Genomic DNA, 12,753 nt, shown 5'->3' with positions numbered 1-12,753 from the left:
CTTCAGTGCCTTGGAACATCACCGATGCTTTCTGAAGTGTGAGACAGAGCGCTGCGGAGGAGGTGCTGGTAAATTGAATTAGTTTCTAGACATATGCTGGCTGTGTCAGGTCAACACTGATGCTGGACCTTCAGTTCCCAGATTCACCCCTCAATATAGGATCTGTGTGATGGTAGCTCTCATTCCTCTCTAAAAACAGCTGCTTCTTGTGTCTGGAGAACAGTAAAACCCTGATTCTGCTGAAGTCAATGGCAAAATTCCCAGGGACCCCAGAAAAGCCAAGTTTTCACCTCAGTACCTTGGGAACCTCAATGATGTTACCCATCATGTCAGCACAGGCAGCAGTCCACTACCTACAGAATATCCATGCTCTGAACAAATCTAAATCTCTCTTCCTCATAAAACAGCTTTCCTACATTCTATAATTATATGTAAATGCAAAGACAAATACATAGGCATGTAGAATAAATACCATTTTTGTTTTGTAGATATAGGAAAGAAATACTCGCTAGCAAAGTTCAGTGACTGCTGTAGAACACAACATACAAGTGTTAGTTGAGAAGGATTACCAGTAGGTGGTGATATACAATTATTTATTAGTATTTTTCTGTCTGCAACAAGTTCTGAGCTACAACCAGTTATCTGTGGAACTTCTAAACTTTTCCTTTCATATTGCTGCAGCTTTCTGAGATATCCTTTATATGTTTCACAGCTGCAGAAATGTTTCATAGCTGTGATGGCATCTCCGGGCTGTAGCGTGTCAGCCTGCACCACTCTGCAAACTACAGTTGTCTTCCTGATGCGGTGTTGCATTTTGTAAAGTTTTTGTATTTTTTATCTGCTGGTGAAAAATATTAACCCAGTTCTCACAACAAAATCAAGGGAAAAAAGTCAACCTTTTTTTTTTTTCCTAGGGTCTCTCTCTTATTGCCTTCTACTGAATAAGCAGGTTTTATAGTTTGCTGCATGCAAAATTTATATTTACAGGAAAGTGCACTCAAGTTCTGAAGCCATCAGTAACCCTGGAGAAAAATAATTCACCTCAGTTTGTCCTATTAATTATTGGCTGTTTAAACACCTGGGTGGGTGATGACTAAGGAAAGACGTAGAGCTGCAACATAAGAGATTGAGCCAGGATTTAGGTGGATAGTGAGTTGTTTCTAAGCAGCTGCAGGTAGTAAGCCAGGAGGCTCCCTCAGGCTTCAGGAGTTGCAGCTGTCCCTCTCCAGAAGTGAAGCTGGGGCTGTTTGCTTCATGGGAACAGCATTGGCTCCATGGAGGCCACGACCAAAAATAGTTCACGGACGGGAGCAGAGGTGAGTGCTCCTGGCAGCCTCTGTGCACTGCCACTTGGCAGTTGTTAAAATGCGTCCCATTTGTCTTTGACTACCACCAAATGCACTGCTGAGTTTCTCCACTATTCATAAGGGATGAACGCCCAAAACAGGTATAAGTGCTGCTTTACTGCTGCGGGTGTCATTGGCCTGCGGGGAGTGTTGAGCTCAAGTCATGTCAGTTCTTTTCACTAATCTTCTTACCATTTATGCCAGGAGTCTGCTTCACAAAGCCAGGGCAAAACCAGTCAGTATGGGCCAGTCGTGGGCAAACTTTTTTTCTGACTGCATGGGCATGGGTTTTCCTTTCAGGCTGGGGCAAGAAATAGCCAGCCTTGTACCGAACACACAATGTGCTGCAGAAAATAAAGTATCTGTCTATGAGAGTGGGACATCACAGTGTGTTCAAGCCCTGCTGTGCAGATTGGAGGGCAACTGCCTGGGCTTTGGCAGTGGGAAGTGGGACCCAGTGTCCAGCCAGATGACATGTCTCTGTCTGTCTGAAACTGAGGAGCACCAAAATACCATATCCAGAACTTCAGGGTGCCTTACTGGTGCTGGTGAAAAATCAGGAAAGCCTCATGTCCACTGGTATAAGTGAAAGGAGAATCAAATTTCTCATCTGCTGAATTATGGGGAGTATCTGTGGCAGGCAAGGCTCCTGCTTAGATTTATCAGAAGGACATTTTTATGCTGTTATATGCGTGCAAATCAAAATGAGAAATATGGGCAGTTTCAGTGAAATTACTCCAGTGTGGCAGCCTGATGCCATTTGTAAATGACTTTACCATCACACTGCAACACAGCTGCACAAATCATGTAGGGAAAAGACAAATGTGACTGGCAGCTCTACCTGGTACTACACATAGGGTGAGAGGAGCCACAAGTATCTGTTGCTGGACAAACAGTATTGTGGGTGTTAGACACAAAACTGACAGAAACTTCCAACTTTCTTGTGGAGTGCTGTTTGGACATAGAAAGGCTGAGACCTACACATGCAATAAAAATTAGACACAGACATAAAATGGTAGTACTTGTTTAGGATGAGGAAATGACGGTATGTAGTCAAAGATGTTTCCATAACAGGAACAAGCAGGAAGTGGGAAAGCATGAATTTTATAAAGTGGTTCTGTCATAACAGGCTAAATAGACTATTTTCAGCTGATGGAAAAAAGCAGTTTTTGTAGCAAAATGTAAGAACATCTGTGCTTAAATGGAAATGGGGTGGGATACCGGATCCTCAGCTGACATGCAAAAGGGGGTGGCTTTTAGATTAAGTGAGGGCAAACCTCAATGATGTAAAAAGTGTTGCTCTTTTCTTTTATTTAGAAAATTAAAAATTGCCTCCAATGTGATGGAATTTGCACAGAATTACCCCATGCTTCACTGCCTGCCTTGGTTTGAAGCCAGGGCAATGCTTCCACCTACCAGACCTGCAGCTCTGTGCATTCAGCGCAGTGCTCGATGTGGCAGACCTTGGCAAAAGGTCCAAATCCTTGCTGTTTTATCACACAGCTGTAGTGACCTCAGCAAAACTGGTACAAAAGTGAGCCCAAAAAATGACTAAACCCCTGCAGTTTCTCTCTTAGAAACATACTAGGCTCTGAGTGATTAATGAGACATTGCTATATGCTTCCTGAGTTACCTCCTAGATGGCTCAGTGCCAGGTGCTAGGGGCAAGCCAAAGTTTGAACTCTCACTGGATACCGACAGAAAGGGAAAAAAGTTTAATCTTAAATGATTAAAATAGTATCATGATAGAAATAACCATGCTGTCTTTTCCAATGTTGTGTGACCCAACAACCCCTCAGTATGCAGGTTAGTTATTGTACTTACTGATTTCAGTTAAGAAGCAGCATAGCTCTCATGACTTTTTCCTTAAATTTTCTTGAAGACTTTAGTCCAAACACAGGAAGACATAATTAATGATAGGACTAGAGGGAATGGCCTCAAGTTGAGCCAGGGGAGGTTTAGGTTGGAAATGAGGAGACATTTCTTCTCAGAAGGAGCAGTCAGGCACTGGAATGGGTTGCCCAGGAAAGTGGTGGTGTCACCATCCCTGGGGGTATTTAAGGAAAGGTTGGATGTGGTACTTAGGGACATGGTTTAGTGGGTGACATTGGTGGTAGGGGGATGGTTGGACCAGGTGATCTTGGAGGGCTTTTCCAACCTTAACGATTCTGTGATTCTATGATTCTATTTAGTGATTACTAAATTCATCTCAGATGATCCTTTTACCCCTTTTGAGCACAAAAGTGCTGTCCTACTCCCCACAGCTTAGCCTTGAGGGAAGCCACGTATTCGCTACCAAATAGGAGCATATCCAGGAGCACTCCGAGCGCTGACCTTTGGGCAGCTGGTGTGTCTCCAGCAGTTACTTCACACCTGGATTACCTCCAGCCCAGAGCTAGCAGGCTTCTTGCTCTAATCTCACTCTTGGCCCTTTGCAGTAGGTCCTTCACTTAACCCAGTCCTCTTTCTTACCCGGGTCTTTTTGTCTCCTTCCTTTCTTTTCCCACCTAGGTCATTTCTATCCTGAATTAGCAGCATTTCTCTCTCGTGTTGTTCTCCTGGACTCTCTGCATCAGTGGTTCCTCTTCAGGGTAAGGAATATGCTTACAGAGCGTGTGGCAGAATGGGGATCTCTTCTTGGGGGGTGTCCTTACTGATAGTAATTCTAAAGAATGAATAGCCAAGAAATGATCATGGCCAGTGTGAGTCCTCATCCATATTTCATTGCATGTTGTACACGTACACTTCATGTTCCTGCTCAAACACATTCTGCTCCTTGCTGCTGCTCTACAGCAATCTGAACTAATAGTATTTGTTCTCCAAGCAAGTCAGTTTGTCAGGATCTTCTCCCAGATCTCTCTGTTCCAAGCCTTTGACTCCACTTCCTCCACTTAAAAGTCAGTCATACCTCACAGAGAATTTAGTCAGTTCTTCCATGGAAATTCCTGTCACTTGGGAAGGGCCTGTTGGCAAGGTGTTGGAGACTGGCATGGTTATTGCTTAGACATAGAGGATGCATCTTGGTTTGTAATCTCTTGTGTTCATAGTGATAGAGGTAGGCAAGGGAAAGGCTTGAAGCTTGTGAGTTAAGAAATTGAAAGGATTTTGAGTTTTAAAACAGAAAAGTGTGGAATCAGAGGAGTGAGGAAAGTGCAATTAGAATTCAGAGCAGTGCATGAGATAAGTAGAGGAAGTTTGTGGGCAATTTCTATTAATACAGTAGTGGGACAATGCCAGGATTTGTGGTATCTGATTAAAGCAAATGTCAGAGCAAAAGTGTCTGGTTAGACGGAGAATTAGAAACGTCTTAGCAATGTATGGACAGGGTATCACAGAATCACAGAACAGCTGAGGCTGGAAGGGACCTCTGGAGGCCATCTGCTCAAGCAGGGACACCCAGAGTAGGCTGCCCAGGACCATGCCCAGGCAGCTTCTGAAGATCTCCAAGGAGAAGACTCCACAACCTCTCTGGGCAACCTGTGCTTAGTCACAGCACAGTATAGAAGTGCTGCCTGATGTTCAGAGGGAGCCTCCTGTGTGCCAGTTTGTGCCCATGGCCTCTTGTCCTGGCACTGGGCACCACTGAACAGAGCCTGGCTCCGTCCTCTTTGCACCCTCCCTTCAGGTGTTTACAGATATTGGTGAGATCCCCCCTGAGCCTCCTTCAGTCTGAGCAGTCCTGGCTCTCTCAGCCTCTCCTCATGGGAGAGGTGATGGAATATCTTGATCTATGGCAGAACTCAATGTGAATGATCAGAGAAAATGAGTACATAGGGATATATTTAAGAAGAAAGGAGTCAATCAGAAAGAAAACAAAAAAAAAAGGGGGGGTGAGGTGGAGGATTTGTCCTCTGGGTGCTGAAAATTCAATACAGTTTTCAGAGCTTCTGGGAGATAGGACCAGAGACCATATTCCTAGGCTATAAAATTAGCTGAATTGGTGCTGTGCTGCACAGCATGAGTCAAAGATAGAAAACAGAAGAATTAAATGGAAAAGTAAAGGGTGAATTGGAGATCCAAGAAGGGCATTGAGGGGAAAACAAAAAAACAGTATGATCATACAAATCTGTTTTCTTTTCTCTTGCTCTGCATTATAGAAAACCCATGTCTCCCTTTCTGCTAGAGAAACTTTATTAGAGGGAACAAGTCCATCCTTTTACCCACAGCCAAACCTCTCCCTGTCATTCTTGCAGCAGCACACCAGAGCCAGGTCAGTCCACACAAAGGAGAAGAGAAGGGATGGACAGGCTGGCTGCCAAAGGACAACACGATCTGCAGCCATCATTTAGCCCAGTCTGAATCCACTGGACACCTGTCAGCAGCCATTTGACTTATTGCTAAACTTGAACTATAGACTGTAATTGGTAAATCTGCAGGATAGATCAAAACACACCTGAGAGACCTTCAAATTATCAACTATTACAGCTGTTTGATTACTTTGGAACCACTACTGATACCCGATATCAGCTCAAGGCCGTGTCTGCAACTGTCTGCATCAATCCAGTGAAGTGGTCTGCAGAAAGATGTCAGAACAGAGACAAAGTGGGCTATGTCCAGAAAAGGTTAATCAATAGCTTGCAAGGTTGACTGAGTGCCATTAAATACAGTCGTGCACCTACTGTATATAAGATGTGACCTGTTGTCTGTATCATTCTCAGTCACCATTTCTGCCATACTGGTAGTTACCAGGTTGTCCACCTGGAAGATTTTGTGTACAGCCAGAAATGTTCATATCATCATGGATCTGGGGAATAGTAATAATACTCTGTTGCACTTTTTGGTTTCTTCTAGGGAGGAGGAGGAGGTAAGGAATCCGTTTGTAAATGTACCTCAGTATACCAAGTCTTTACTTCTGACAAACATGCTGTGTATGTGCCTAAAATTAGTATAATCTTAAGTTTATCAGGTGGATAAATGCAGGTAGATAAATGCAGGATAACATGGGCAACAAGGTACTTTGGTCTTTTGAGAGGTTTATGTTACAAGAGAACTTGTCCATACAGGCTTTTAATAACAGTGAGTTAATGGCTAGGCATGTGTTGATACTAATCCATGCATAAATGAGGAAATTAAAATATTAATATACATGTTCTGATTTCCTAAAGTACTGGGCTATAGCTTTACCTGCATTCTAATTGCAGCTAATACCTACTTCTATCTAATTATAGTTTAATACCAACTTACAAAAATTTTCATATTATCAATCTATCCTAACTAGTTATTCAGAAAAAGTTATTTGCTTATCTGTGGTAATTTTATATTTTTCATCAGCCCTTTTCTTGTTTTATTATAAAAAGTTTAATAAAAAGGTGAAAATATTTAAGTTCATATAGTAATAACCACCAGCAACATAGTAGAACTAAACTATTATCTATTAACTATTAAATTATTAGTTATTTTAGCAGCCACAGTGACTATATGCAGGGGAGTAGTTTTCTGACTGTCGGAATAAAAAATATCATTTAAGCATATGCTTCATTTTAAGCATATGCTTAACTTAAAGCATGTTCTTAATGACGCTTTGCTCGAAAGACTAAATCTTATGCTTACTGAAGATCATGGCCAAATTCCCACTGTTTTCAGCAGGACCTGGTCCAAATGGGATATGCCAATAATAACAACCTTTCTACACTCAAAAGGCTATTCTCTTTGGTGTTCAAATTGATTTGTGAATACCATTGCCAAAAATGTTTCAGACAATGTTAGTGGGAAAGATTATTTATTTATGGGGCAATTAAGTATCTGTGCATGTTAGCTAGTGGCAATAATGCTGCATTTAAGTAGATGAAAAATAAACGCATGATCTAGGGAAAAGAAATGTGACAAAGTCAAACTGTGTTTTGTTTTGCTTATCATAATACAGACTGTTAAAGTTATTCTTTTTTGTATACAATAGACATCACAATAGGATTACTCTTTAAAGGCAAAGAAATTACTTATCAACAGCAGCAGAAATCAACTATTACAAAAAGCTTCGCATCATTGTTTTACTTACCTTTACTTACCTTTGCTTACTCTCCTGGAGGAGAGATCTTGATACGTACTTCTAAACTCAGCTTTTGTTTGTGTTTTGCAGGCAAAAAGGAGAGCCACCACTTGAAAACGGGTTCCTTCCATACCTGGGCTGTGCCTTGCAGTTCGGTGCCAACCCCCTTGAATTCCTCAGAGAAAAGCAAAAGAAGCATGGCCACATTTTCACTTGCCGAGTAGCGGGGAAATACATTCATTTCCTCACTGACCCTTTTTCATATCATTCATTGATACGCCACGGAAAACACTTGGACTGGAAAAAGTTCCATTTTGCTACTTCTGCCAAGGTACCATGTTAAAAGTGGCTTCAATATCTAACATGTAAATTATCTGCTGGCAGGACAGACAGTACCTAGTTAATCCCTGTAGCATAACCGTGCCTTTGAAATATAATTGACTTCACATTTCTGCACTTTTATTGGTTTAAAACATTGGGGTCTTTTTTTCCCCCTTTCCTTAACAGAAAGGAAATTTACAGTAATTTGGATTGTAAAAGAAGGACATTTAGTCAGGTAGTATTCCTAATTGCTGAAGTAGAAACACAGTTAGCACCTTTTTACAAAATGATATATAGCTTGCTGAAGCTGAAAACTTCTTCAGGAGGTTCTCATCGCTATGGAAGATTAACTCCCAATGCCTTAAAAAATGATGCAACACAGCAGAAGCTCAATCAAACTCTTACTGAAGTAAGCAAAAAGGGTCCTTTTGATGTCAGTGGGAGTTGAATGAAGCTCTAGGTAGCCACATCTATTGTAAGCATGCTTGATTTTATTTTCATTTGCATTCTTAACTGCTATGAGAAAGTATCAGTTCTAGTATTCACAGTCCTTATACTTTCCTTTAGTAAGATATGCAGTTATACTTTGGCTTTAATTTCTGTTAGACTTTATCATCAAGGTTATGACAGGTCTTATTTATCATGCATGCAATTTATTTTGTGACAGGCTTTTGGGCATGGTAGCATTGACCCAGCGGAGGGAAACACCACTGAAAATTTTCATCAGACTTTCATTAGAACCCTTCAAGGTAACGCCCTGGATGACCTCATCAAAGCAATGATGGAAAATCTACAAGACGTCATGCTGCAGTCAAGAACATCTAAACTTCAGTTTAATGCCTGGATAACAGAAGGACTTTATACATTCTGTTGCCAGGTGATGTTTGAGTCAGGCTTTTTAACACTTTTTGGTAAAGAATTTAATTCAAATCATGACAAAAATCTATCAAAGCAGGAAACTGAGAGAGCACATATTCTAAATGCCCTTGAAAATTTCAAGGAATTTGATAGGATCTTTCCGGCTCTTGTGGCGGGGCTTCCTATCCATCTATTCAAGAGTGCCCACAGTGCACGTGAGAAGCTGGGGGAAGCACTGCTCCACAAGAACCTCCTAAAAAGGAACAACCTCTCTGAGCTTGTCACCCTCCGCATGTTCCTGAATGACACTCTGTCAACCTTTGATGACATGGAAAAAGCGAAGACCCATGTGGCAGTACTCTGGGCCTCGCAAGCCAACACCATTCCTGCCACATTTTGGAGCTTGTTCTATCTTCTTAAGTAAGTCCCAACATTTCTTGCTTCCAAATGAGAAAAATAATGTTTATTGTCTTTCAGAAACCAGTCCACTGCTATGGGCAAATTCCACTGCTTGATACTTCTTCAGTATCAAGAAGCTTACTGATTACAACACAAGTGGCCTGCTGTTGTGGACTTCTGCAGAAACCACCCTCACTTGTCTCAGACCAAGTAGAGGTACCACAGAGCAATGCCAGAGAAAATTTTCAAAAAAAAAAAAAAAATCCAGGGCAATGCCTTGAATCCTAGCATTAAAAAGTAGCATGTGATAGACTTTGTAAAGACAAATTTACCAACGTGGCAGCTCCCTGCTGCTTTTTTCACCCAGACTGCAGCAGAGCTCTTGCACTTGGATAAAGCTGTTGTGGCAGCATGAAGAGTGAGACAAAATCCTCAACTATTCATATATGTTTTAGGCCAGTGATTTGAGATTCACTTGAGGTATATGTCCAAATTCCTCAAGAGAAGGAAGGACATTCAAAGCCTTAAGTGGGTTAAGATTCCTGTACATAATTTCCTAAATTTCCAAAGTAGACTTTCCTATATAGTATTTTCCTAACTTTAGATATCTGCAGTATAAACTGGAGCTGCTGAGCTTGTTACTCATGAGAGGAGAGCATAGTTCAGATAAAACTAATAATTGTCCATTTTAGAGCGAGTATACTCCATGGAATATAAACTACCCCAGCTCTTAAGTATGTATCTAAATCTCTGATGTTTTTATTTAGCCAGTGGCTTGTAACCTCATACCTACCAGCCAGTGCCAGTAACTGAGGTTATTTGGTACTTTTCATTCTAAGAAGGCATTGCCTTAAAGCGTCCTGGCTGATCATGCCTTCATAATGACAACAATATTGAATCCTGCATTATTATCTATATGTATCGCACCATATATAGTTCATATATTCCATTTCTGTAAGAAAGTCTAAATAGTAAAGGATATTCTCTGGACTTTTAGCATTTGGAAGATTCTTTACAGCTAAACAGAATATTGTCACATAATAGGACATCATCCAGGATAAGTGATGTTATAAAACTGATTTATGATCCCCTTCCCAAATCTTCTACCTGCAATGGAGCTCTTTCCCAATATACAATTGATTGTTTCATTTCTTATTCTTGGCATTGCTTTTTAGTGACATCACTATTTATTACCTGTGTTACACACTTTAGTTCTGTCCCATTTGTCATTGGAGACAGATGAAATACTTGGGGTTCTTATCTTTGCCAAAACGTGAAAAAGTCTAATTGCATAAGTAGATTTTGCTGCAACATTTTCATTTTGGAAGGTTGTACTTGTCAGCTAACAAACTAAATTTTAGTTAGGGAGAAAATGAATGGCACAAACCCTTTTTAAACCATTCTTAAGCATAACATTATGTCATACTTCTGCACTTTTGATTTTAGGAATCCAGAAGCAATGAGAGCTGCTACCAAAGAAGTGCAAAGTATTTTGGAAAGTGCTGGAGAGAAGATCAGCTTAGATGGCAAACATATTTCCTTGAACCGAAAACAGCTGGATAACATGCCAGTACTAGGTATGACTGTTTTATGCAGGAGTGCCAGAAGTCACCCCACAATTTTCACAATCTTCTATTTGTTGCCATATAAGCACTTGCTATGGAATTACTATTAACCTGCGAACACCAGAACAAAAACCTGTATGTTCCCTGGCAATGGCCAACACAATCAGTCTTCCCAGTATCAGAGGTGGTCCTGATATCAATTCACATGAATAGCATTTTTTTTCCATGGGTAATGGCATGTCTGAATACTGCTGCACAACTATTCAGTGTTGGACACCCATGGATAATTCAGAACAATATTTTGTTTGGTAATGACTTTAGATCAAATAAAAGGGTGTTGCCAAATTGTATGCCAGCTGTTATTATGTGAAGCAAGATCTTCTAGTACCATTACTGGAATTTCTTCTTAATGTTTTTCAAATTGCAGGCATATATTTCAAGTGTCCAATGTAAAAGGAAGAGTTTTGAAAATGTCACTGTTTGACTACTGCTGATTTTTTAATCAGTTTATATGGAAATCAAACAAAAAACAAGGTGCTTCTGTGCACCAGCACTAAAAGTTTCAGAAAACACTGATCACTGCACTGTTTCTTTTTCTTGTTATGTTTTCAGTTTTTAATTTACTTCAGCTTAAAAGTGTGTCTCACTTTCAAATATTCTGTTGCATCAGCTATGAGTAATTTTCTAGGGGAAAGCAGATTATGTTCTCAGTGTTATCTGCAGAAGGGATAATAATGCTAACAAGAAATGAGAAAGATACTTTCTTAGGCATTTATAAAGTTATTGTTAAATTATTTCTTTTAATAGGCTTTAATAGTGGGTTTGAATTAGCTCAAAATATGTCCTCTCCCAAGGACATATACATACTATTTATGTGGTAATCATTCCTTTTCCTCTCTCTATAGATAGCATCATCAAGGAGGCAATGAGGTTATCGAGTGCATCCATGACTTTCCGAGTTGCTAAAGAGGATTTCACTTTGCACTTAGAGAATGATTTTTACAACATTCGCAAGGATGATATTGTAGCTCTTTATCCTCAACTTTTGCATTTTGATCCAGAAATCTATGCTGATCCTTTGGTAAGTATTTATCATAGTGCATTAAATTCTGAGCTCTAGCAGAAGCTAACATGTATTTTAACAGAGCACTTACCAAGAATGCTCCACAGCTGTTTCTCTGTTGTGCTCCAGACAGTCTGTTCTTATGCCTGGTGTCTCAAGGAAAGGCAAGCACTACCCGCAAAACATGTTTTGGTGTAACCAAAAGGTGTGCTGGAAACCCAGGAGACCCTCTTAGTTTTTGCCTTCCTCAATAAGGAAAGATCACCACTTGGGTGGGAGGAGGGGGAAGGGATCGAGAGAGGACAAGGCTAAGGATAATATTTTCTCAACGACACAAAATGAGAAACCTTCCAGTTCTGATGCATGAACAAGAATGCAAGTTGTAATGCTTATTTTAAAAGGTCAGAAAAGAAGTTATCGAAAGGATTCCCTAGCTCGACTCTAGCAAGGATCCTGAGATGATATTGTCCCACATACCAGAACTTCTCAGGGGCTACCCTTTGCAGAAAGCACCTTAGGGCCTGGTACGACCATGAAGCACAAAAACTGTCCTGTACAGTGTTTACTGACAGAGGCTCTTCCCTCCCAGCCTGCATTTTGTGTCTTAATATCATTATCCAGTCCTCGGAGGTATTCAGATATCAACTAACTCTTTTGTGGGTTTTATTACAGACATTCAAATATGATCGCTATCTCAATGAGAATGGAGAAGAAAAGACTGACTTCTACCGCAACGGTCGCAAGTTGAAGTATTATTATATGCCATTTGGGACAGGAATAGCAAAATGCCCTGGCAGGTTATTTGCTGTCCATGAAATTAAACAATTTTTGGTTTTGGTATTTTCATACTTTGAGATTGAACTTGTGGACAATAACGTACAATGTCCTTCTTTAGATCAATCCCGTGCAGGACTGGGGATTTTGCAACCATCCAATGACATTGATTTCAGGTATAGACTGAAATGTCTATGAATATATATATATTTTATTATATCTATAAACTGTGTACAGTATAAATACACTATATAACATATACTTTGTATATATATTATGTATGTATGCAAATGAAACATTGCAAGTCTCAGGGGAAAATCTATAGGAAGATGCTACTTCATCAACCTAATAGAGAATACATAATACTATTACGGTACCAGACAATGGGTTTAATGCATGGTGTTGATACAAAAGTTACTCGTTTTACCAACCATTCTAAAA

The 12,753-nt window shown here is 40.3% G+C and overlaps 1 protein-coding gene across 1 annotated transcript; it reads left to right on the top strand.

Annotated features, from left to right (window-relative positions):
- The first annotated feature begins 6,070 nt into the window (after positions 1 to 6,070).
- On the top strand, positions 6,071 to 12,510 carry LOC118251277 (cytochrome P450 7A1). The gene is made up of 6 exons (XM_035553252.1): positions 6,071 to 6,150; positions 7,423 to 7,663; positions 8,321 to 8,931; positions 10,357 to 10,487; positions 11,381 to 11,556; positions 12,211 to 12,510. Exons 1-6 carry the CDS (start codon positions 6,071 to 6,073, stop codon positions 12,508 to 12,510), a joined length of 1,539 nt encoding a protein of 512 aa, XP_035409145.1.
- The last annotated feature ends 243 nt before the right edge of the window (positions 12,511 to 12,753 follow it).

Source organism: Cygnus atratus, chromosome 2 (genome assembly GCF_013377495.2).
Source record: "Cygnus atratus isolate AKBS03 ecotype Queensland, Australia chromosome 2, CAtr_DNAZoo_HiC_assembly, whole genome shotgun sequence".
Taxonomy (NCBI): Eukaryota; Metazoa; Chordata; class Aves; order Anseriformes; family Anatidae; genus Cygnus; species Cygnus atratus.
Note: the sequence above shows the minus strand (reverse complement) of the source record. Positions and strands in the feature narration are given on the sequence as shown.